Here is a 23,850-nt window from a genome sequence, read left to right on the forward strand (position 1 = left end):
TGGTCACTGCCTTCGTTTGCCATTTCATTGGCTGTATCAATCTGTCCCTCCATTCATTTTTCAAACATTTGCTGAATGCCCAGCATGCCCCACACAGCGTGTTATGTGCTGGGAATAGATATATAAACTATGGTCCCTGCAGTTGTGTAGGAAGAGTTAATCTCAAAAATCTTACCTACTCTCCTTCTAGAAGATTCATGATGAATCTCAAATATAACTCATCTGATCCTGAGTTACACTTTAGCTCTATAGGACCTGTGTAATGTCTGTGACTTCCTTATCCCTAAATCTAGCAAGACTAATGCTTTCCCATCCTAGTGGCACAGGATCCTAATTCTGTGCCTAATAATTACTAGCCAGGTCTTCAGCATTTCCCCAGACTCAAAAAGGTAGGTGATATCCTTTTAATCCTTCCTCTTTCAAGGAATTAAGATTAATCCTCCCAATTTCCTTTGGACACTATCTCCTGGAGGAACCTTCTCCATCTCCATAAGTAGACCTCCAGCCCACTCAAGTCTCAGCTTTTCAGTGATGGTAGTAACCTATTCCCTATTATTCAGGCTGTACAGGGCTGCCAGGTTGATTTTCCTACCTGACTAATCTGGATCCACAGAAACATTTCTCTCTTGCTCTGGATTTTCTTAAAACCTAGGTACACAGTCCCGGTCACATTATCATACATATTCACATGGGGCTTTAAAATTATCTCCTCCATGGCCAAATGTGTCTTGAGAATCAGTGATAATTTTTTTTTTTTTAAACAAAGCTTCTCTCAAGAAGAAAACTTGGAAATTAATCCCATCAGATATGTGGCAAAGGCCACCTTATAAAACAGCAAAGGACAGGCTCCGAGGTTAGTGACAGAGCATATCTGAGTTCCTCACACTGCAGCAGCAGGGAGCGACAAAGCCAGGACCCTGTGGGATTGCTCTCCCTTCTGCTAATGGCACTTGGTTGGCAGAAGTGATGAGATTCTAGCATCCTCAAATGGACAGAAGATAAATAAACACCCTTCTCTCTCTCTCTCTCTCTCTTTCTCTCTCTAAACAGACAAGTTGCAGCTCGGAAATTTTTCAGTTTTTCTCATTGCAAAATCAATACCCATCAGCAGTTTGAAATTAAAGGCAAGATTAGGCCTCAGTTTTATACATGCCTTATTGTATTCCAAAAGCTTTCTACTCAGTCAGATAAATCTTCTTTAAGAGGATTAGGAAACTTTCATTATCTTTATCTAACCTGAACTAACACTAAGTCTGAAAAATTAATCTATAGACTGGACAAAAGCCAATAGGTGCTGGGAAGAAGGAGGACTCTTAGACTTCTTTCTAATTGAGCAGTGGGGTCTCTGTTTCTACCTACTAGAAATTCAACTGGTCTCCAATGAAAGAATAAGTTGCTCCATTGCTAAACAAGACAGAAGATAATGCAGCTCCCTGCGTGCCCTCCTTTTACCTCTCAGTAAATGGAAAGACCATCTGCTGAGTTTTCCAAGGGAAGGTTGTCTCCTTTCACCCCCACCTTTCCTGATCTTCTGCACTTGATTTCACAGGCCTCCTCAGCCACCCAGAGCTACAATAGTCACTTGGCCTGAAATGTAGAGACTGTGAGGAACTGACCTCTGAAATTGAAGTCACTCCACTGCTCTGCTCTTGCCTGTTCTCAGACTCTTTCTGACTCAAACCTATGAGACCCACAGGGAGACCCCACTGACTTCCATATCCATCCCAAGGAATTGCTCCAAGAGCCTTATGAAGCACATTATCCCTGAAGCTCTACATCACTAGCCCTTTATGGCCTGTATTGACTTTGACATGCTTACACAATCTGTCTTATTTCCTGAAAAGTGATAGCCTTGTTCTGTTTGAGTCTGTTTCTGTACAGTGCCTGACAGTTCTTTTTTATTTCAGTGCTGCATTTCCTGAATTTGAAGATAACTTTGCTGTCAAGGCCACGAAGGTGCCACGGAGGCGTCAGTTCCAATGCTGAGAATTTCAGCTCCTCTGGAGCCAAGCCCAGGTGGCAGGCGGGGTAGTGAGAACTCACACCCCCTTGTTTTCTGCACCCCAGGAACTTTCAACAGACATTCCAGCTCATCTCAGATAACTGATCTCACCAAGTGCCTCTACCAGCCTCTGAGAAGAAGCAACAGGCATGACAGTTGTCTTTATCTCCAGATGGCAAGCCGTCTTGTAGCTCCAAAGCAGAGATCATCACCAAGCCATACCCCTGGGTGGGACATGTATGGAGAATGGAAACAGCGGAGTGTACAGACATCTGTCATATGCAGGCTGATGTGGGCGTCTGAAAGCCCTCAGAGATGAGAGAAGGGCTGGAAGGCTGAACTGAGATTGGGCTTCAAGCAATATGGCATCACCAGGGTCTGGATGGGGAACAGAGCTGCAGAAGACTGATCTTTGGTCTGGAACAAGCTGTTACAAATGGCCCCACAGAACTGGAGATCTGGTAAAGAGCTCTTCTAGCCAAAAGAAAAGGATATCTATCCTGAATTCTACAAGTGATTAAAGTATAAAACAACAACAACAAAAAAACACGAATCTATACTGAAACTCTCCATGAAACTAACAGAAATTAGAAAAATTATATTCTTTAGTAAGGCAAGGGTGAGGGGATCCACATGAACTAAGCCAAGATGCCACACACATTTTACAATTTGAAAAAAGAAAAAAAGTTGAATCTACTGCAGATGGGATCTAATAAAAGGCACTTACTAAAGACTGAATCATACCCAGGGACTCATTCAAACACTGAGGAGAGCTCAGGGTTGACTCCAACAGGTCAGTCGTGGAAACAGTGAGAAAAGTCTACCCAACCCTCTCCTTTAGTGGAGGAAGGCTATGGGGGTGGGAAGTAGTCTCCTTAGTACTTCATTGCTACCATGAGTCAAAACCTGACAGAAACTGCTTTACATGGTGATGAGGGATAAGGGGGAGTGAGGTTAGGCAGGACAGTTTAAAATAAGTCCATTTATATTGCTGCCTTGTTTTAAAATGGCTCCCAAATTCTCACAGTTGTTACCTGAACGTATTTTTAATTCTTAATATTTGATAGTTGATATCTGGGAATCTGCCATTTCTCACCCTTATTTTTTTTCCTACATTGTGAAATTCTAATGAAAAACTATTGAATAATATGCTTGGGTACACTGACACAGATTTTTTTTAAAGGGAGAATGCGGGACGATGTTAGAAAACATCTCCCCTTTCAAAAAATTTTATTAATGTATTTCTGACATTGACCTGGAGATAGCATTTTGATTAATATCCTCCTTAATCTCAGCTCCATTGTGAGGCTAAAGAGATGCAAAGATCCAGCGTCCATGCCAGGGAGGACTTGGCCACAGCACCCAGAACCCCTTCTGGAACACACACACCCAGCAACCATCCAAAAACCAGTCACAAGGCACATAACTTCACATCGATGTTATTAACCTCTTATTATGGAATAATCTTATGAAAGGTAACTAAAAGGCACAACACTATTTTTTAGTATTTCTTGTCCAACTCCAGAGTACTAAATAACTTAATAAAGTTTAACTAGCACATGCCAAGCAATTTATTAATAAGAACAGAAGGACCAAGATAAAATTGAGAAACTGTGAAGATATTCAGTACTTAGTAAAGAACCCAGCAGATGGGAAGGAATCCAAAACATAACACTCAATCTTGGGGTTCCATAGAGGAAAATGTTTTTCATGTCTTCATACATGAGTAAAAGCCAAGTTTGAGATTATGCTTCCCTTCCATCATTGACAAGACCACTAACTCCCAGATCCAGCTGTGACTCACCTTGCACTATGAGGTGGACCCGGGAAGTTTTAGGGTGGTTGTCTGTCTGCACAGAGCAGGTGTACGGGCCTTCGTCATACACATCCACGTTCTGGATCATGATGCTGTACTGGGTTGGAGTGTTGACCAGGATGATCACTCGAGGGTCTATGGACCACTTGTCATTCCCAGCATAGAGGATGGTGCTACGGTTTAGCCAGGCCACCCTGGTGACTCGGTCATCTATGGTACACCTGTAAGTGAGGGGTGTGGAAAAAGGAGAGGAGGGACGTAGGGGAGGGGTGGTGGAAAGGGGGAAGGGAAACATTGAGAAAGGGAAGTGGGGAGGGAAGAAGAGAGTGTTGAGAGATTGTATTAGAAATGTGGTTGCTATATTTTGAAGACTAAATGAAACAACATAACCCAATGTTAAAGGAAACAGTCAATTATTGATGAAACCTCCTAAATATAGGGTAACAGTGGCCTGAATCATCTTGAAGAACCGATGATATAAAATCATTCCTATTTGATTTAGGAACATATTATGTGAATATCTTTGCTGTATATTTGCTTTCCATCTTATTTTTCCCCCTCGGCTTATATGAAAATTAGTTTATATTTCTTGAGTACATTTACCACTTTGTGGGAGAAGTGGCCCAGGGGCATAGGAGAGAGAAAAGTAGATCAGTATTTCAAATAAGGTCACAGATAATCCAAAAAGCAAATACCTAACTTGTTGTTAGTCAAAAAGTGAACATTTTTACTGCCAGCCCTCCCTAGTATCCATAATCTCCTTGTACCCCTAAGCTACCCAAAGCCTGCAAACTACGATTTATAACACGGATTGATAAAATTCACCTTAGAAACCCAACAATTTTTGAGGAAGTCAGGGCTACCTCTAAAAATGTCAGCAGAAAGAATAAGAAAGTGGTCAGTTAGTGTTCCTTTTCCCTCTTACGGCCACCCCCCTCCAAGAGAATAATATAGCTGATGTCACCTCAGACATCATCATGGTAAAGAGCTAACCTCTTATTCCCTCATAACCTCACATCCCTTCTTCCCTACAACTGGAAACTATGGAATTTCTTTTTTGGTATGTATTACTTGCAGTCTTTCAAGTTTAATGCAGAAACAAATAAACCTGCTGGTCAGAAAGAAAATTTGCATATGTGCATCATGATCCTATAATCTGTGAAAAGAAAAGAAAAGAGGGGCACCTGGGCGAATCAATAGGTTAAGTGTCTGATTCTTGGTTTCAGCTCAGGTCATAATCTCAGGGTAATAAGATTGAGCCTCCTATGGGGCTCTGTGCTGGGCATGGAGCTTGCTTACTCCTTCTGCCTGTCCCCACTGCTCACTCTCACTGTCTCTCTCTCTTAAAAAAAAAAAAAAAAAAAAAAAAAAAAAAAAAGGAAAGGAAAGAAAGAGAAAGAGAGAAATAAAAAGAAAATAAAAGGGAATCCCTTATAAATGTGGATTGCAAAGATGGGTGTAGTTAAAGGCCCTAGATACGCCCACCTGCCACTTGTTGCTTTAGTCTGAACCTGAGTGCAGTATCTGGGCAAATAGGAAAGTACAATTATACCTGTGCCGGTCTCTGCAGACATTCTAGCAAAGAGGTATGAGGCCCACCTTAGGGCACAAGGAACATGAATCCAGCACCTCCACGTGAAAAAACAGAAAAAAAAAATTGCCATATCTCACCAAATCTGATTCCTTTTTGTTTGTTTGTTTAAAGATTTTATTTATTTGACAGAGAGAGATCACAAGTAGGTAGAGAGAGAGAGGAGGAAACAGGCTCCCTGCTGAGCAGAGAGCCCTATGAGGGTCTTGATCCCAGGTCCCTGAGATCATGACCTGAGCCGAAGGCAGAGGCTTAAGCCACTGAGCCACCCAGGTGCCCCTCTAATCCCATTTTGACTGAAAGCAGAGAGCCTTCTGACAAGGCTCAGGTGATGAAAGCACCAAGGACGCTGGCAATGAAGGAGAGAGATCAAGCACATTTGAACATACTGTTTTCCCTTAACAAGGTAGTCATCCTGAATGGCCATAGGAGCAGAATAATACTGAAGCACTAAAATAACAAATTTCTGTTGAAAGAGGAAAAGTGTGAACCACCTGGGTGGCTCTGTCATTTGGTGGATGCCTTTGGCTCAGATCATGATCCTGGGATCCTGGGATCAAGCCCCACGTCAGGCTCCCTGCTCAGCAAGAAGCTTGCTTCTCCCTCTTCTACTCCCCCTGCTTGTGTTCCCTCTCTCCCGTGTCTCTCTCTGTCAAATAAAATAAAATCTTAAAAAAAAAAAAAAAAAAAGACGAAGAAGAGGAAGAAGAGAAAGGGGACAGCACTCGGTTTAGCAAAATACTCTCCCTGGATGGTATGGCACACAGAAATAATACTAGCTTCCAATCCCAGAAGTCTTATGCATAAGTCCACCTGTCAGTCAGCAGGTCCTGGCAACCTTGGGGTTAGGCTGATAATTAGATGCTTTCAAAGGACAAGAAGAAATTTTTCTCTTCTTTTATTTGCTGTCTTTCAAACTACAAAAATGAAGTAAGCATGATTAAACATGTGAACAAATGAGGCCCTTAATTTGGTAACATTCTGGCTATTTCTTCCACATCTCACTCCTTACATACATATATTCACATATGTAAAGACTGTGTTGATTTATTTACCTGAAATAGAATCATACACTAACATTCCTAGAATCAGTTTGTTTGTTTGTCTCTTTGCTTTTTAACTTGACACAGACTTCTCTGAACACCAGTAGTTTCGGGGCCAACCTTATTTGCCATTAGAATATGATAATTCAAGTATTATTGAGTGACTGCCACCTTCACAGGTGTGTCATGGTGATAAAAAAAAAAAAAAATGAAGCCATGCTGTTTCCTCCATATCCTGCAACTCTAGCTTCAGTCTCTATGTAGTTTTTTCCTTCTCTAGCAACTTTATATTTCCTTTATGAAGATCAAAAAGCCTTAAAGAACCTTCCCCACTCTACATTTCCTAAAGCATTTATTAGCAGACCCCCCCCCCCAAAAAAAGATAAGCTCATTCATTTGCTCTCAGTTGCAAATGATTGATAAGGGTTAGTGTGCAACCTTTCTTCATAACAGTTGTGTTTTCATAAACACCAAATCCCTGTTTGAGTAACCCCTAACATTGAAGTTCTAATTGTGCAATGCCAGGAACTGGCAAGCTTAGAAGGGGATGGTAAATTGGGACAGAGTAAAGAGAGTCACCTTTTAATCCTCAGGACCACACAAACTCAGGTGACAAGGTACAAACACATATGTTGCTTTCATTTTGCTAAATTATGTAACCTCTTGCACATTTTTAAGTTGATATAATTTTTAAAATCTAAATTAAAAGGATACATTACTGGCCTGTGGAGAATACTCAGATTTAAAGTTAAACTGTCACAATATTCCTTTATATATCCATTTTTTTTCAATAAAATTAAAATGCAATAGTGATTTGATTGTCTAGTTTCAAAATTTATGAACAAGCTCTTCTTAATTAGTCATAAAATGTGCATTGTTCCTTTTTAAAACCTTAACTTTTGTGTTTCCAATATGTCCTCTGTAGGATTTTATCTTGATGTAGTATTTGAGACTTAAAAATCTTCTATTGATCAGCTCTCATATTTATTTGCAAATATATAGAGAGAGATTGAAATTGAGATTTCTTTTATGTCTTGTGATCATAAAGCTCTGAGTAATACTATCTTCTTTTAGAATGAGTTATCATTACAAGGACAATATCAATAAAACAACATAAATATATTGTCCATGTTTTTAAGTATAATTAAACATAAAAAGTAAACTTTTACTGGAAATCTAGTACTTAATGGAGTAGATGAAGCTTTTTAAAATTGTACCTTGAATAAATACCATTGCTGCTAGAATGAGATAGAGCTCAGTACCCATTTGATTCCTGTTTTTGTTTGAGAAAAACCTAGTTCACATAAGCAAGGGAGAATCTTGTATAGCAGTGCCACTCAATTCTTTGAACCCCTTCCAAGATGTGTGCCAACAATCACACAGTAATACAGCTTCAAAAATTATTTTAATGATCTCACAGCTGACAATTCAATTAGTTCCTCCTTCAATTTCTTTCAAAGCAATGAATTGAAAAATACCTGACTTGCAAAAGACTTTGTAACTCAGTATTAAATTTATTCAATTTCACAATATCTGGACAGTATACGGCTAACATTTTACCGGGTCTTATCAAATGACTATTAAAAATACGTTTCTCTTTTACTTAGAAGCACGTAGTTTAACCCAATACAGCCAGAAAGGTAGGTAAAACTGAATGCTGTTTATTTTAATAGGCCAAATCACATTGTCCTCTGCCAGTAAACACCTCTCTCTCTCTCTCTCTCTCTCTCTAATTCCAAGGTAGACAAGTCATCGCTTTACCATGAATTTATTACAAATATATGTTTCTGCTTCCTTTTGTGGGGCCCCCTTCCAAGGGAAGCTTTTTTTTTTTTTTTTTTTTTTAAAATAGTTGGATGGTGTAAATGACAATGAAAGTAAAAGTAAATTCTTTCCTGGACAACTTAGAAAGTGGGAACCGTCTGAAAGAAGAACCAGAATTACAATTTAATTTCGAGCACCTTCTCAGGTAACTGATTTAGGAAATCTGAGATCCTGAATGCATTCTCTTAAAACTTTCATTGTGCTCCATGAAACTAGAAGAAACCAGAGAGGGAGACAAACCATAAGAGACTCTTAATCCCCGGAAACAAACTGAGGGGTAGGAGGGATAGGGTGGCTGGGTGATGGACATTGGTGAGGGTATGTGCTATGGTGAGCGTTATGAATTGTGTAAGACTGATGAATCCCAGACCTGAACTCCTGAAACAAATAATACAATATAAGTTAATTAAAACAAAACAAAACAAAACAAAACAAAACAAAGCCTTTCAGTGCGTGTATAAGATCTACAACTGCAAGTTGGAGTGCATGGAACTTGGCTCAAATTACCAGGGGGGGTTCCAGGGACTGACTTTAAAATAGGTCAGTTAAAATCTATCCTCCAGAGGCAAAACATACTCTCAGTGCCCTACCACACAGCCCTTGGAAAGCCTTGTGTACTCCTTGGGTAGACATACCTTAAACATATCTATGGCCCAAGTTACCTGCTCTTGAACCTGGGCCTCATTTAGTGAACATAGGGGCTAAATGGATAAATCTATCTCTCTGAATGGGAGAGAGCTGGTTCATTGAGTCTGTGCGGTCCTAGAACCTAAAGAATGATAAAGACACTTGTAAGAATAATGGTATTATTTGAGGGACAAGAAAGAAACATAACAGGGAACAGTAGGAAGAAGAATTTTTTTTAAAAAATGCTTAAGTGCTCTTCCAAACCTGACTCCTTCCCTGCTGTTTATGACTGTGTTGGACTCTCATTAACCAGAAGCACACAGAGGAGAAATTTTTATGTTAAATAAGGGCATCCAGGAAGAAAGTTAAGAAACATTAATGACAACTTTCTAATTTCTTGAAAACTCTTTTAAGTCTCTCAAATTCTTACTTTTATACAAACCCTATCTAGTGCTCCTTGATAAGCTAGAACTCATTACAACTCTATTGTAATGTCTAAAATTACATAGTACTTATAGTTACCTAGGACAGTGTAAGAACTTTCCATATATTAAATCACCTGATCCTCATAACTACCCTTTGAGACACATTCTATTACTATCACACTTTAGAGATCAAAAACTGAGACGCAGAGAGGCTCCAGACTCTAACAGCTGGTACAACTGGAGCAAGGAATTTAGACCTAGGCAGCCTGCTGTAGAATTCCTGCACTTAAGAGTGGTGGTCTTCAGGGGCACCTGGGTGGCTCAGTGGGTTAAGCCTCTGCCTTCAGCTCGGGTCATGATCTCAGGGTCCTGGGATCGAGTCCCGCATTGGGCTCTCTGCTGAGTGGGGAGTCTGCTTCCCCGCCCCCCCTCTGCCTACCTCTCTGCCTACTTGTGATCTCTCTCTCTCTCTGTCAAATAAATAAGTAAAATCTTAAAAAAAAAAAAAAAAAAAAAAGAGTTGTGGTCTTCTCCTTGAGAAGAAAGTGCTTGTGTCTCAAGAATCCAAGTAATAAGGCCAGCACGAGATGGTTGGCATTATCTAAACATTTTCCCACAAATTTATGGACAGATACTTGGAAATGACTTCTGTGCATTCTTAAACCACCTCAAGCTATTTGTGAAGAATGAAAATACTCAGAAAGGTCAAAGAAATGCCCCCCCCCCAAAAAAAACATTGGAGGAAAGGAATCTTGCAGGCAAAGTTGTCATTTCTGACTCTACTGAATATGGGACATGGGATTAAGATGAGAGTCATTTTGCTTTGTTTTCGAGGAGGAGGTACAAAGAAAGGAAATCCATGTTTTCAAGCAGTGGTTCTCAAACTTCATTCATTGGATTCACTCGGAGAGCTCTTTGAAACACAGATTGCTGAGTCCAGCTCCCAAGTGCTTCTGATTCAGTGGGTTGGAAGTGGGCTGAGAATCTGCAGGTGAAATCCATCCTGCTGGTCTGGGGACTTCTCTTTAAGAACCACTGCCTTCAAGAAACCAGACAAGAGACAACTTGGAATTTAATCAAAATAATAAAATCTTCCTAAAAAGTGAAATCAGCCAGCTTTAAGGTTTTTGTCCGTGTTCTTCATGTTTGCTTTTGTTTTTTATATTTTGCCTCTGAAAATACAATATAAAAAACTATGATGATTCATATTACAGATATTTAATCAATATTTAATGTATACTAGATTATGTTCCAGGAACCGAGAATGCTGGCTGGCAAACAGACAAAGGCTATGGGCCTTGAAGCCATGTCCAGTGAGACAATGAAAGCATATAAGTAAATAAGCATCTTAGTTTCAGAGAATGGCAAGGAGTAAAAGCAAAGCAGGTTAAGAAATGGTGAATGCCATGGGTCCTGGGAGCATATCTGAGACAGAGGGGTCAGGAAATGCTCTCTGGGACCTGCATACTAGATGCTGAAGTTTTTACAATCTTAAATCTGAATGCAATCCAATGCATGTCTGAAAATCACATCTAATTTAAAATAGAAGTCACATCTCAATTATATTCGCAAATAGCTGCAGGAACATTTAGATATTATGGGTGACTAGAGAACAAGTAATCAATTAATTAATGAGAACAAGTATTGTATTTTATTTATTCATTTATTTAAGAGAGAGAGAGAGAGAGAGAGTACATGGGCACAGGAGCACAGATGGGTGGGCAGAGAGAGCTTTATGTTCCACTCTCGGCTGGAGCCTGACACAGGGCTCAATCTCATGGCCCTGAGATCACAACCTGAGCCAAAACCAAAAGTTGGAGGCCCAACCGAATGTGCCAACCAGGTGTCCCAAGAACAAGTATTTTAAACCATGTATTTGGTTTAAATCTCTCTTGCATGGCTAACTCTGTAAATGTTAGTGTTCAGAGAATTGAAAACTGGCATTTTTAGAAACTGAAGTTAACCAGAAAGTGCCTGCCCTTTTTACTGGGATAATACCTAAAATACCTTGCATGCGTCTCTGTCTTAATGAGTAGACAGTAGTGAATTGAGTTTAACCTCTAATACAAACGCATCATTCTAAACCTCCACTCACTCTTTTTGTAAATGCAATGTTAATTTAGAATATCCCGGACTTCTTTATTGAAGGTACAACACTGGATTTTTTTTTACCCACTTGGGTTATGTACACCACATGGATCAGAACCATGTCAGTGGTCTTCGTTTTATCACCAGCCCCTCGCCGAGTCCATCTGGCATCTATTAGGTGATCAGTACATATTTATAATGATCAAAAGTGAGACAATATTTTTCAAACTGGTATCAAAAGAACCCACAAAGATTATAGATAATGATGTGGTATTATATATTTTAATGTTGCTATGAGTAGATTTTAAATGTTTTCACTACAAATAAGACATGCTAATTATGTGATGGGATGGAGGTGTTAGCTTTTGCTAGGTGGTAATCATTTGCAATAAATAAGTGCATCAAATCAACATGTGGTTCACCTCAAACTTAAAAATATTATAAGCCAATTATATCTCAATAAAGCTTGGGGGCAAAAAAAAAAAAAAAAAAAAGAACCTATAGAAGGTGAAGTAGATATCCTCGGAGATATTTGTGTGTTTGCATGTCTCTGTAGGATAGGCACACATACACAACATCCATAGGCTCTTTACTTCTATTTTTTAATTTAGTGTTTTCATTTGTAAAATATTCTGAAAAAAATAATATATACCTATTCTGCAAGTGGTGACCACAATTAGATTTAAATGTTCAGATTTGTGTCTATTATTACAACGGTATCAAAGAGTACTTCTTCTGTTGCCTCAGGCTGATGAGAAAATACAGAGGTGGACTTAGGGTTCAGCAGTACATTTCTGCCAAGGAAAGCTAAAGGATGTCAGGGTCCACAATAGTAACAAAGGTTCTCTAAAGTTGAAATGAAATGATGTGCAAAGAGAATTCATATGGGACATACTGAAGTCAAAACTGATGCTCTGACAGCAGTCAGTACCATATTCACATTGCAACGTGGAAATTAATTTTAATAAAACATCATCTGCTCCATTAAATTAATGTTGTTAATTTTAGTGGTTATATATGCATGTGATTTATAATTTTAGATTTTAGAGTCATGTGAATGTTTAAAGGTTAAGGGATTTATACCTAATTATATAGATAGATAGACAGACACATTTATTTATTTATTTATTTATTTATTTTTACCTAATGTAACTACTGGGAATCCCTGAAATCGTGTTTCTGTCGACACATGTCCCCTGTCTTTTTTTTTTTTTTTTTTTTTTTTTTTTTGTGCAAGATTTAATAAAAAACAAACAAAAATAGGAATGGCTGCTTTCGACATTTTTCAGGTCGTGAAAGGTTCCCCACGATGACCTGGGGTGTGGCTCTAAGCTGAAGTAGTGGGACCAGTACAAAGTGCTGTCCTCCCAAGCCGGAGGCAGTGAATTGCAGGTTCCGAGCCACGTCCCCCTACTGCTCCTCTAGCTCCTCCCGAAGGCGCGCGAGTGGTTGGCGCGGCCACCTGATGCCCTGCTCTCTCCCTGAGGGGGCCCACACACAGCCCAGCGAGAGCTGCCCTCGCTGACTCCGCACCCTGCACTGGCGGAACGAGCTAGCTTATGTCCCCTGTCTTTAAAATGGCCTTCTAGGGGCAGCTGGGTGGCTCAGTTGGTTAAGAGACTGCCTTCAGCTCAGGTCGTGATCCTGGAGTCCTGGGATGGAGTCCCACATCCGGCTCTCTTCTCAGCAGGAAGTCTGCTTCTCCCTCTGACCCTCCCCTTCTTGTGCGCTCTCTCTCTCTCTCAAATAAATAAAATCTTTAAAAATAAAATAAAATAAAATGGCCTTCTAGAGAATACTCAATTTAAGAAATGCTGATAAAGATGACAGAGTTGAATGTTAAAGCTCCAATATGCATTTTCCTTGAATTTCCTTTTCAATTTTTTGTTTTTGCTTTTGAATATCTTTGCCCTAAATATAAATTGAGTTAATTGAATATTGGTTAGGAACCTTACATGCATCAAAACATATTAATAATACCAGTTTGAAAAATGGAAAGAAGAACTTGCTTTAGAAAATTCAAAGACCAATAGCAAATGAATTTTTTAAAGGAAAGGAGAAGAGGCAAAACAAAATGAAATATTTGCAGCTCAATTCCCAGGGTATTTTAAATTGCACAAAGCTTTTCTCCTGGGAAGCTTTAACTACTCAGTTATTTCCTGAGTTACAAATACAGCCAACTCTAGAGCATCAACAAGGACCCTAAATTATGTAAGGGAAAAATTTATGATTCAGATAGTTGAAAAATTAAACGAGAGTAATAACTCTGCTAGAGCTAATATTTGCTGATAATGTTTTGGTGGAAAATCTATATGAGAGCATCTGCAGAAGAGTTGGGGGGGATTGGAGCTCCTTAGATAGTGTCCAGTATGGAAATATTTCAGTCCAACACAAGACTGACTTTGAAGGCTGACAGATACATGACACCTGCAGATTGTCCCTAATTGGAAGATGGTGCAACACTAGCAACATCTGGAGGTGGGGGGTTACATTAATACACAGAAAGAGTGCATGAGTTTGTTTGTGTGCGTGTGTGTATGTGTGTAAGTGGGGTGTCATCCAGAGAAATGGAAAAAAAATATGCAAATGCATGCAAAATTGGGCCCTTGAGAAAAGTGAGCATTTCAAACCAAACTAAGGAAGTGTGTGGTATCCTGAAAATGGTGTCACCTGAAGCAGAAAATCAGCTTCAGGATGATGATGTGTTGTGGTTTCAGCCATGACCGATGATATATGAGTCCATCAGAACGGTGCTCATTGTGTCCCCAAGCAAGCAAGGAGATCTTCCCTTCCCCACAAGCACAATGAGGGCTCTACTGAATGTAGGGAGCAACTTCACACACCTCACCACCCAAGTGAGGCTGCCAGGCAGAAGGCAGTTCAGAACAGAGCATCTGATAGAATGAAAGAAAATGAAGGGAGTGATTTATGTGGAAAGACGGCTCTGCAGAGAGGTGAAATTGCTTACACCCGCAAAGGGGGTTAAACAGCATGGCTGTGGGAGGAAAGAGGAGAATTCCTATCATGCCAGCAGAAGGCAAAGCAGAGGGTAGCTAAACGTAATTATGAAGAGAAAGGGTCTGCAGAAAGGCAAGAGGAAGCTCTCTGAACAAAATAATGAATGATTGAGCTGGCTTCTTCCTGGACTTCAAGATATTCTGTAAATTCACAGTATATTGGGAAGATAAGTATATTGGTTTCCTAAGAACACACAGGTAAGGCCAAAATAAAAATGGCAGCTAAAACCATCAAAAGAGACCAGTGCCTGCCTTCAAGATTCTTATGATCTTAGGTGAATGATAGAATACAAGAGGATTATAGAGATACTCTTCATATGCATGGACATAATAAAAAGTGTAAATTCACCTATTCATAAATATTTATTAAGTACTTACTAAGTGGCAGACACTCGACTAGGCCATGTCTCTGCCCTCAAGGTATTTTCAGATGGTGGAAGAAATATGTAATCAATAAACCGTGAGAACCCTTGTATACTTACTATAAACTGAACTGGGATGGTTGCTGGGACAGTCCATGAACCGGGCATGGCATGGGAAACCCTGGAAACACAGTATAGAAATGGGCCTTTCTTAACAATTAGCCTAAGGCTGAACACTGAGACAGAACACCAGTCACACGTGCTGGGTACAGAGAGCATTTTAGATGGAGGAGAGGGAAGATGTGTAGGCTCTGAGAAAAAGGTTGATTCAGGTAAGGAACAGAATGGAGGCTAGAGTGGCCCAAGCAAGGAAGATGGGAAAATGGGTAGATTCTTTGAGACTGGGACATACACATATCTACTGTAAAAAGTCTGTATTTTACTCGAGCTGTCATGGGGAATCCTTGAATATGTTTATGTGGAGGTATGGCATAATCTAAGTGATGCCTTTTATAAGAAAATGCTAGACTTCCATGGAAGAATGAAGTGTAGCAAGACAGGATGCAGAAGAACTACTGGATCCCTGTAGATATGAGAGAGAAGTCATGTGACAAGAGGGTCCACAGCCCAAGGAAGGGGTAATGGAGCCATAAATGAAGAAAGGGAGTAAGGCATGAATGGACAGTGAAGTGTGTTGAAAATATTTGCAGCCAACACTTTCAAGAATGTTGGCAGCAAAGGTAGAAAGACAAATGGAGCCATCAAGGACATGAGGGTCTCCTGAGGTTTTTATTTGTTAGTTTGTTTCTTTTAAGACTAGAAATACTTGGGAACTTATTCATTTTATAAATATTTACTGAATACCTATTGGGTGCTAGGAATTGTCAAATTTTTATATGCCCACAAATTACCTGTACATCTTACTAATTTAGTAGATCTGGTTGAGGACCAGCATTCTGCATTTCCAACAATTTCTGTAATTATACTGACGTGCTAGGGACCACACTCCACACAGCCCAATTTTAGGTACTACAGATGCAACTGTGAATAAGACAACGACCTTCTTACATTCCAATATATAAGTATATGCTGATGAGGCTGACCTTATTGAATAGGAAAATTGGTGATGCTAAAGAAAGGGGAAAACAGAGAAAAATAACTATAAAGTTGAAAAACTACAGATCTAGAATGCATGAAGAAAAAGATGCTTCATCTGTTGACTCCTAGGAGAAGAAAAAAAATAATGGAAACACAGGAGCATTTGTGGATCTGGTCATAGGAAAATAAGGAGGCTACTGAGTGATGGTTTCTATTTTCTCTGAAGGAGAGGGCAAAATTATCAGCTGAAAGTAAATGGGACAATAGGAGTCAGGGGAAGGGGGATGCAAGACAAAGTGAAATAGCTATTTGCTATTATGAATAGCTATTGCCCAAAATGAGAGCAAAATTACTGGGGAATTCTACTAGTTACACAGGTTGTGCTGAGCTCCATTTGTAGTTGATGGCCAAGGATTTATCACCACAATACTCTGCCCCAGTTTTGAAGAGATTCTCCAGCACTGCCCTGCTGCAGGCACAGAAAGTGGTTACTTTGGTTCATCCAGTGTTGGAGTATGCCAGATGGGCGAGAGAGAAGAAGCTGAGGATTAAAGGAACTGAAAAATTATTGAGTGAATAAAGAAGATAACGGGTTAATGGACAGAGAGAACCAGGTGGGTTCAACGCACTGGGAGACTTAATAAGGTCTTTGAATAAATGAGCTGGAATGAAAGAGAGTGTACATGAGAGAAAGGAGGAATATTTGGTGATCTTGCAACCGTGACCTTTGTCAATGAGGGATTAAACTAACTTTGAGACCTAGTGGATCATCTAGGTGGCTCTTAACAATATTGAGAAGGATGGTGGGAGTCAGGAGCTCATTTATGTGCCTCAGTGACATATGTAAACCGAGCACTGTAGACACAGTATTTTATGATGTTAAGGAGAGGGCTCTGGGATCAGACATATAAGGGCTGTGCTACTTACTAGCTGATGACCTAGAACAAGCCTTTTGTTTAACTATTCAGAACATTATTTTCCCATCTGTGAAGTAGGATGAACGTATTTACTTCACAGCATTATTCGATATTATTATGAGCCTGAATGAAGTTATACCTGTGCAAGAGTCAGAATTGTACCTGGCAAATAAGAAGCATTCTATAAACAGAGACTGCTCTATTGCTACTGTCAAAGAGCTCTCTTGCTTCATTTGGAAAACTATAATTCAACTTTTATTATCTGGGAGTGTCTGCTAATTTAACCAAGCGATATGGAATCCATTTGCTTATTACTTTCTAAGGCGTTGTGAAGGCTTCTCTTTCTGTATCTTCAAATCCACAAAGAATGGTGTTTGCTTTAGGGTTTTTTGAACCCAGTTTCAGAACAAGTCATTCTTCTGGCTAATAGATCAGAAGTGACATGGGATTTACATTTATAACATTACGTAGCAAATCAATCCAGTGCATTTCCAGTTTACCTCTAAATTCTTTCACTTCTAATAAGGTCTTCCTTCTTTTCTGAAAATTTCTCATTCCAGAAGTATCCTTCCTGTACATGACCGATGCACAGCTGTACAATAGGATTTTATTTCCCTCTAAGGTTTATTTTCTCAGCTATAGCCACTGAGACAACTTTAACTTTGTATTTTTATCAGGCCTTGTCCACAGTGTGTTGACACAGTAGTTGATGGGCTAGTTTCTAGATTGATGACCAGTGGTTGGAAAATGCTGTATTTCTAAAAATACATAATTGAAAGATCAATCAATACAATTGTGCACACCTGCAAGAGAATTCAGTTGGCTCACAGTCTCCCTGTAGCTCATGTGGTGGTGTCCTTGTCTCGGGCAGCCTCATTGTGTAAACAGGCCAACCCCTGGTCTAGAAGAACCAGATACTAGAGCAGACTGAAGCATGCAAGCTGTGGAATTGCTGCAGGACAGGAGAGTGGTGGGCTACTGAAGTCAGGATCACAGTCGAATGGGTTATTTCAGGTCAGGAGCTTCAGGGCAATGCATTCAGTTCTTTTAAGAGATATTTACTGCCCAGATACTGCGGGACACTGAGGAAAAGTGAATAATTATTCGAAAGGTTTCACTTCCAGCCCAAGGACACACCATTAGCTGGTACAGGAGTTTTTCAGAGTCAGTAGTTAAGTATGAATCTTAAGATAGATGAAGATCAAGTGCAGATTTTTGAAAGGGTCTCTCCCCAGAATTGGGCACCGTGCAAATAATCAGTGCATGGTCATCTCCCAGTCAGAATCACCGTGTGACTCTGGGATGCCTTCTTTATTCACCTTCCTCATTGCAACTTTATTTTAAAAGTACCTAAGGCATACAGCATAAGGCCAGGCCGTTTCAGAAGCAAAGAGCCCTTGGGTAAAGAAGCAAAGTGTCTTTTAAGATAAGAATGGTAAAGTCACTTCTTTTCTATCACCCAGCCCCATGTCCCTTGCCCTTCTGGTCCTTGCCAATGGTGTAGAATTCCATGTGGAGTTGTAAAAGGCAATGAGGGCTTTTGCTCTCACACCTGCCTGCTTGTCAGAGACAGCTGTTTCAGAGGCTGCCCTGCGGTTGGTCAGGGATGCCTTGAGAAGCTACCCAGAACAATTCATGTTATTTATTTGTTGCCTGGCTCCCACTCCAGCGTCCCTTCCTCCACATCCTGAACAGCTTTAAAACCCAGCCTCCCGATTTGTTCATTATAGTTGGCAAAAGAAGTGAGCAAGATGAAATTAAAATGTTTCCCAAGCACACACCATTTTAATTCCATTCAATAGATTATCCTGACATATTTACTCACGGCCATGTCTGTCTCAGTATCATCCATGGAAAAGTATAAATTAAAATTTTAAATTAAAAGCAGAGAGTCTGGGGAGCTTGATATCTTTTTGAAGAATGGAGCAAGTCAGCCACAGGCTCCCAGCATGAGTATCGTGGGAGCAACGACTCTGGCAAGGCAGAAATTACAGCCCACGGATTTCCCTGCAAATACCTTCCCACATATAATGTAAGGGATCTCACAGAATCCCAAAGATAGGCAAAACCTCAAAGGTCATTCTTCTTTTTCCAGAATTGTGCATAAGCAAACTTTTGCCCTTCTGGGCTCAGGTGAAACTTAGCCGAAACTGCTAAAGGACTGACTTATTTATGAAACAAACAAACAAAAAATGCTGGAAATTGATAAGCTTCTATAGGATCCATCCTATAGGATTTCAGTGTAATACAGTGGTTAAGAGAATAAATATTTTAATAAGAGGTATATTAATTTCATCACAGGACTAGAATTTACTAAACTCCTGATCTTTTATGAGCAATTAGTTTTCTATTATATAAAGTGGAAATAATATTTAAAATCATAGATTTTGGTAAAAATTATGTAAAGAAATTCTTTAATATCATCACCATTCTGAGTTCATAGTAGTTAATAAATGTTTGGTATTATATTTCTGTAATTACTCAAAACTAAAGAGTAATGATACCCCAAACATAGTAATTTTGACTTTCCCTTAGAGCTCATTTTCCAATATATAAAACTGACAAATGTCAGTTATAAAGTTTGGAAAATTAAGTAGGGAGTCCACCTTTTTGGATATCAGCCCGTAGACCATGCTGTCTCAAGTTCAGACGTAGAGATTGTGTGTGCTCAAATGATTGTGGCTTCATGGCCAACTCGAAGGCCAATAAGTTTGTTTGATTCATCTTGTGCCATCCCAAACAGACTACACATCTGAACAAAACTTTGAGTTTCTAAAAATAAAACCCTTATTAAACAGACAGATGGGCAGGGACAGATGGAGGATGAGAGATGGGAAGTGATACTTTTCCAATGCTTCTCCATTCTTACAAGTCTTCTCCTGTAGAATGTCAACTCTGCCTGTTTAAAAATATATGCCATATATTTTTAATAAGCCAATCATATTTTCCAGAATAGTGGCTTGTTTTATATAATGAGAATGAACTCCCCTTGGGAAAAATAAAATAAAATAAAATAGAAGGCAGACGAACTATTTCCTTGGGTCATGCGAGACCCAGGGAGAGCTACTCCTTGAGGGCAATAAAGTCACAGGATTAACTTTTGCAAATGGTTCTTGTGCAGGCCCCCAGAGTTGCTGCTTTTAATTTTTGTCAGCTAGAATTCTGTCCCACAAGTTTCCAGTCTGGGATAAAGTGGGTAGTCGTCAATCCTGGGACTCTCCGGATTTCTTTGAAAGAACCAAAAGAATAGGAGTCTGACCTGAAAACAACCTGAATTTTTTTGGCCCTCCCCCATTTTACTCATGTGTTAAGCAAAGAGCAGAAACATGTATGCAATCTTCCAAACACTTGTGCAAAACACTTCTGCAAAACACTTGTGCAGAACACTAATACAGGCTGTGCTTACAAAGCTCAGTATAAAGGAGCATCATCTCACTGACGTTTGTTATTTAGAGAACTTGAGAAGGTATGCCATGAAAACACAATTATTTATTCATCATTATGTGGAAAGGCTGAGTTTCCTTACCAAGGATTTTAAATAAATAAATGGATAGAGAAATAAAAAGAGAAGGAGAGAAGGAGGGATAAAAGAAGGAAAAGGGGGAAAAAGGAGAAAAAAAGAAAAAAAAGAAAGAGAAAAAAAGAATAAATCTGTAGATTGGCTGAAAACATATATATATAATTTACTTTATATTTTTCAGTCAATTGATGTGCCTTCTTAATTGTGTTCTATTCAGATGAATATTGAAAATAATTTTTCACTTTCCGAGCACATACTGACTAAGGACCCCAGTTATTTTTCACAGCTCCTTTATAATACTTCATTACCTGGCACCCAACAGTTCTGCTCTTAAAACCCAACCTTCCACTTTCCTTGCCATCAATGGTCCTAGGCATCCCACTCTCCTCTTATCACACCCCTCACCTAGCACAAGTCTTAGATAGGCCACCTGTCCGAGAGAGTTTTCTTTCACTCAAATTAACTGTGGGAAAGCAAGCACAGTCTGGTTAAGTTAAGCCCTAGGGGATTCCAGCAGAGTGGAGAATTACTCCTGTCTCAGTTCATTATAATGAATAATAAAGAGATACTTACATGTGCTTTTTGGTAAATTATTCATCTTATGCACTGAAGAATCAGGGCGGTAATACGTAAGGGAGACAACTGGTGCATCTGGGTTCCTATAAATACTCAGACTAATGCATATCCAAAGGCCCATCTCCTCTCCTCATTAAGGACTAGGTAGTTGGGGATTTTGGAAATAAGAGACTTAAATCAGACACTTCCACCTCCCTCTTTGTTCTGTGTGTGCAGCTCCCCGTAAAGCTGAGGCTGTTTATAACATATTTGTTATTTTATTGTAGCTCCAAAGTCCCTTGAAGCAACCTGAGGAGCTCAGCAGGACCTCCGCTTTGCTTTCTGCAGCCAACGTCAGGAGGTAATTAGGGTACTGAGAATTGTTTCCAAGCCAATAAAGTTCCCCAGGGCCCTGTACCCACCATGTTCACCAAAGCCCTGATTCTTATCTACTAAGGGTAGATCCAACCTGTCCTGAGGAAGACTACATATGTAGGTTGGTGTTTCACTGCTTCCTAGTAGATTTAACTGTCACTGTTTTGTGTTCATGCTTAGAAGCAAACAGGCTGAGACATTCTGAAAATTCTCACCAAGAGTTTTGCTATCACTTGTGTGCCAAATGAACACTTCTCCTTCATACAACAAAAGATTTTGCTCTTTCTGTGCCTTCATACGTTCATCTATAGAAAATAAAGTCCTAATTGTCATTTGTCCTCATGATACTTCCAATTATTCATACTATTAATAATATAGTTAATGTTTTAAGCTCATAAGTTGCCTTTTGCACAAGACATTTGCCTTTGTTCCCTAGTGAAGGATTCCATCCTTTCCTAGACTGGGACCAGCTAATCATATCTTTGGCTAGACCTTAGAGGACATGGACAAGGCTCAGAATTTAACCTCATAGATAAAAACAAAACGAAATAAGAAGATTGCTGCTGCTGCTGATGATGATGATGATGATGGTAGTGATGAAATAGTGAAACATACAGGGAGAAATAAACCAAAGAGAGATGGGGTGGGTGGGATATCAAATATTGGAAAATATCTATATGACTGTTTTCAGAACCCAGGGAAGAAACCAACTAAGAGTAAGTTGTAAGTGGGAAGAGTCAAGAACCTGAGCAAGAGTTCTAGGTGACACTGATGAACAAGAGACCATATTAAGCAACTCAACTAAATGTAGGTTTATTTGGTTCATTCATTCCACAGTGGGGGCTAGAGAAAATAGGAGGAACCTGTTTTAAAAGGCAGAGAGTGTCCTCAGAGGGAAGTCAGATCTGCTTGACCATTAGATATTGGGAACTATGATGGAGACAGGAAGAAACACTTCTCACTAACCATTTAGAACTTTACAAGGGAGAATTTTCTTTTTCTTTTTTTTTTTTTTTTTAAGATTTTATTTATTTATTTGACAGAGAGAGATCACAGTAGGAGAGAGGAAGGGAAGAGATCACAGAGAGAGGAAGGGAAGCAGACCCCCTGCTGAGCAGAGAGCCCGATGCGGGACTCGATCCCAGGACCCTGAGATCATGACCTGAGCCGAAGGCAGCAGCTTAACCAACTGAGCCACCCAGGAGCCCGGGAGAATTTTCTCATCCATACTTTCCTACCTTATGATGACTTGTCAAAACAGAGTTCTTAAATTTTCCCAGAAAAAGAGTTTGGCTCGAAAACTTAGTACTATTATAAGTATGAGTCCAAAGGGAAGTGGTCTCTGGAATTCTGTAAAGCTTCATTGTATTCCTTCCCGCTCCCTTCCTGCCTCTCTTCCTTCCTTCCTTTCCTACTACCTCTCCCTCCTCCTCTCTCTCTGCTTCCCCTCCTCCCTCTCAACAATTAACAATTTATCCTAAGGCATTCCTTTATCTGTGCTACTTACTTCTACCCTTCTCCAATTGACCGGTATTATGAAAATCTATATTGTAAGCATACAGGCGGTATATCGGTAAAGAGACTTCTTCAAAGTGTTTAGATAAAGCATACAAGCTCTGACAAAGCTAGATAATAAACCAGGCCAGGAGGTTTTCCCTTGAAGGAATCTAATTAAGAACAAAGGCAAATGTACATTAACATTCTCCTCAAGGCATCACATTCACCTCTGAAGAAATTTTATTGTTGTAAATCCAAAAGAGAAACCTTAGTGTCAGAGCAAAGAGGGGGAGCAGAAGCATAGATAGCAAGAGAGGCTTGTAATTTTGCTGGGAGTGGAAGGGCCATCTAGGGAACGGAAATTCAAAAGCTTCTGAAACATTTAAATTTGCAGGAAGCTAAGCCAGGCCCAACAGATGGCCTGGAGGAAGCCTGGCATCATAGTTCAAGGCTGAACTTTTTTGGCAGGGGGATAGCCCCAGTGAATAATCAGACTTATTTTGTTTTGTATTTTTTAAATGGAAAATAGGCCAGTTTAAGTTGATGATCTCTTGACAAAGATGAAAAATCTCCCCAAATCCATGTGTATACTCCAGGAGGCCCAAGGTGGGGTGGCCTTTGTCTTATAAAATCAAATTAATTTCAAAAACACTTTTTGATAACTTAAGGGGTAATAATGGCTGCTTTTTTATTAAAGTTTATTACATTCTTAAGATCATAATACTTCTGAGTAAAATTTTTCACTTTATATGGATGATTCAGGAAGCTTATGAAAAGGAGTTTATTAAACCAACAAAGAGCTCATTCTTATGTGGACTGGCTGGGTTTTGAAAGACTTTCTTATACTGAGTTGCAATCTACCTCTCTAGTGTCTACCCACTGGTCCTAGTTCTCACCCTTGTTACACAAATAAATCCTGTACCTCTTCCCTATGACAATCTTTCATGAAGATGAAAGAAATTATGTTATTCACTCTAAGTTATTTCATTTTGAAATTAAGCTTTTTTTCTGTTTAGATTTTAAAATAAGCTGCTACTCATATATCATTTATTGTGTGTAGATTAAACAATATTCTTCAAGAAGAGAGACCAAA

At 39.5% G+C, this 23,850-nt stretch overlaps 1 protein-coding gene across 12 annotated transcripts in view; it reads right to left on the reverse strand.

The window, feature by feature from the left end:
* The window catches only part of OPCML (opioid binding protein/cell adhesion molecule like), a 1,092,873-nt gene that overhangs the window by 232,736 nt on the left and 836,287 nt on the right, over positions 1-23,850 (reverse strand). For all 12 annotated transcript variants that reach the window (XM_082683304.1, XM_082683303.1, XM_082683293.1 and 9 more), the window contains one exon: positions 3,807-4,039. In XM_082683304.1, coding sequence (XP_082539430.1) covers positions 3,807-4,039 — 233 coding nt within the window. The remainder of the gene's footprint in view (positions 1-3,806; positions 4,040-23,850) is intronic.

Source organism: Mustela nivalis (assembly GCF_964662115.1).
Source record: "Mustela nivalis genome assembly, chromosome: 9".
Lineage (NCBI taxonomy): Eukaryota > Metazoa > Chordata > Mammalia > Carnivora > Mustelidae > Mustela > Mustela nivalis.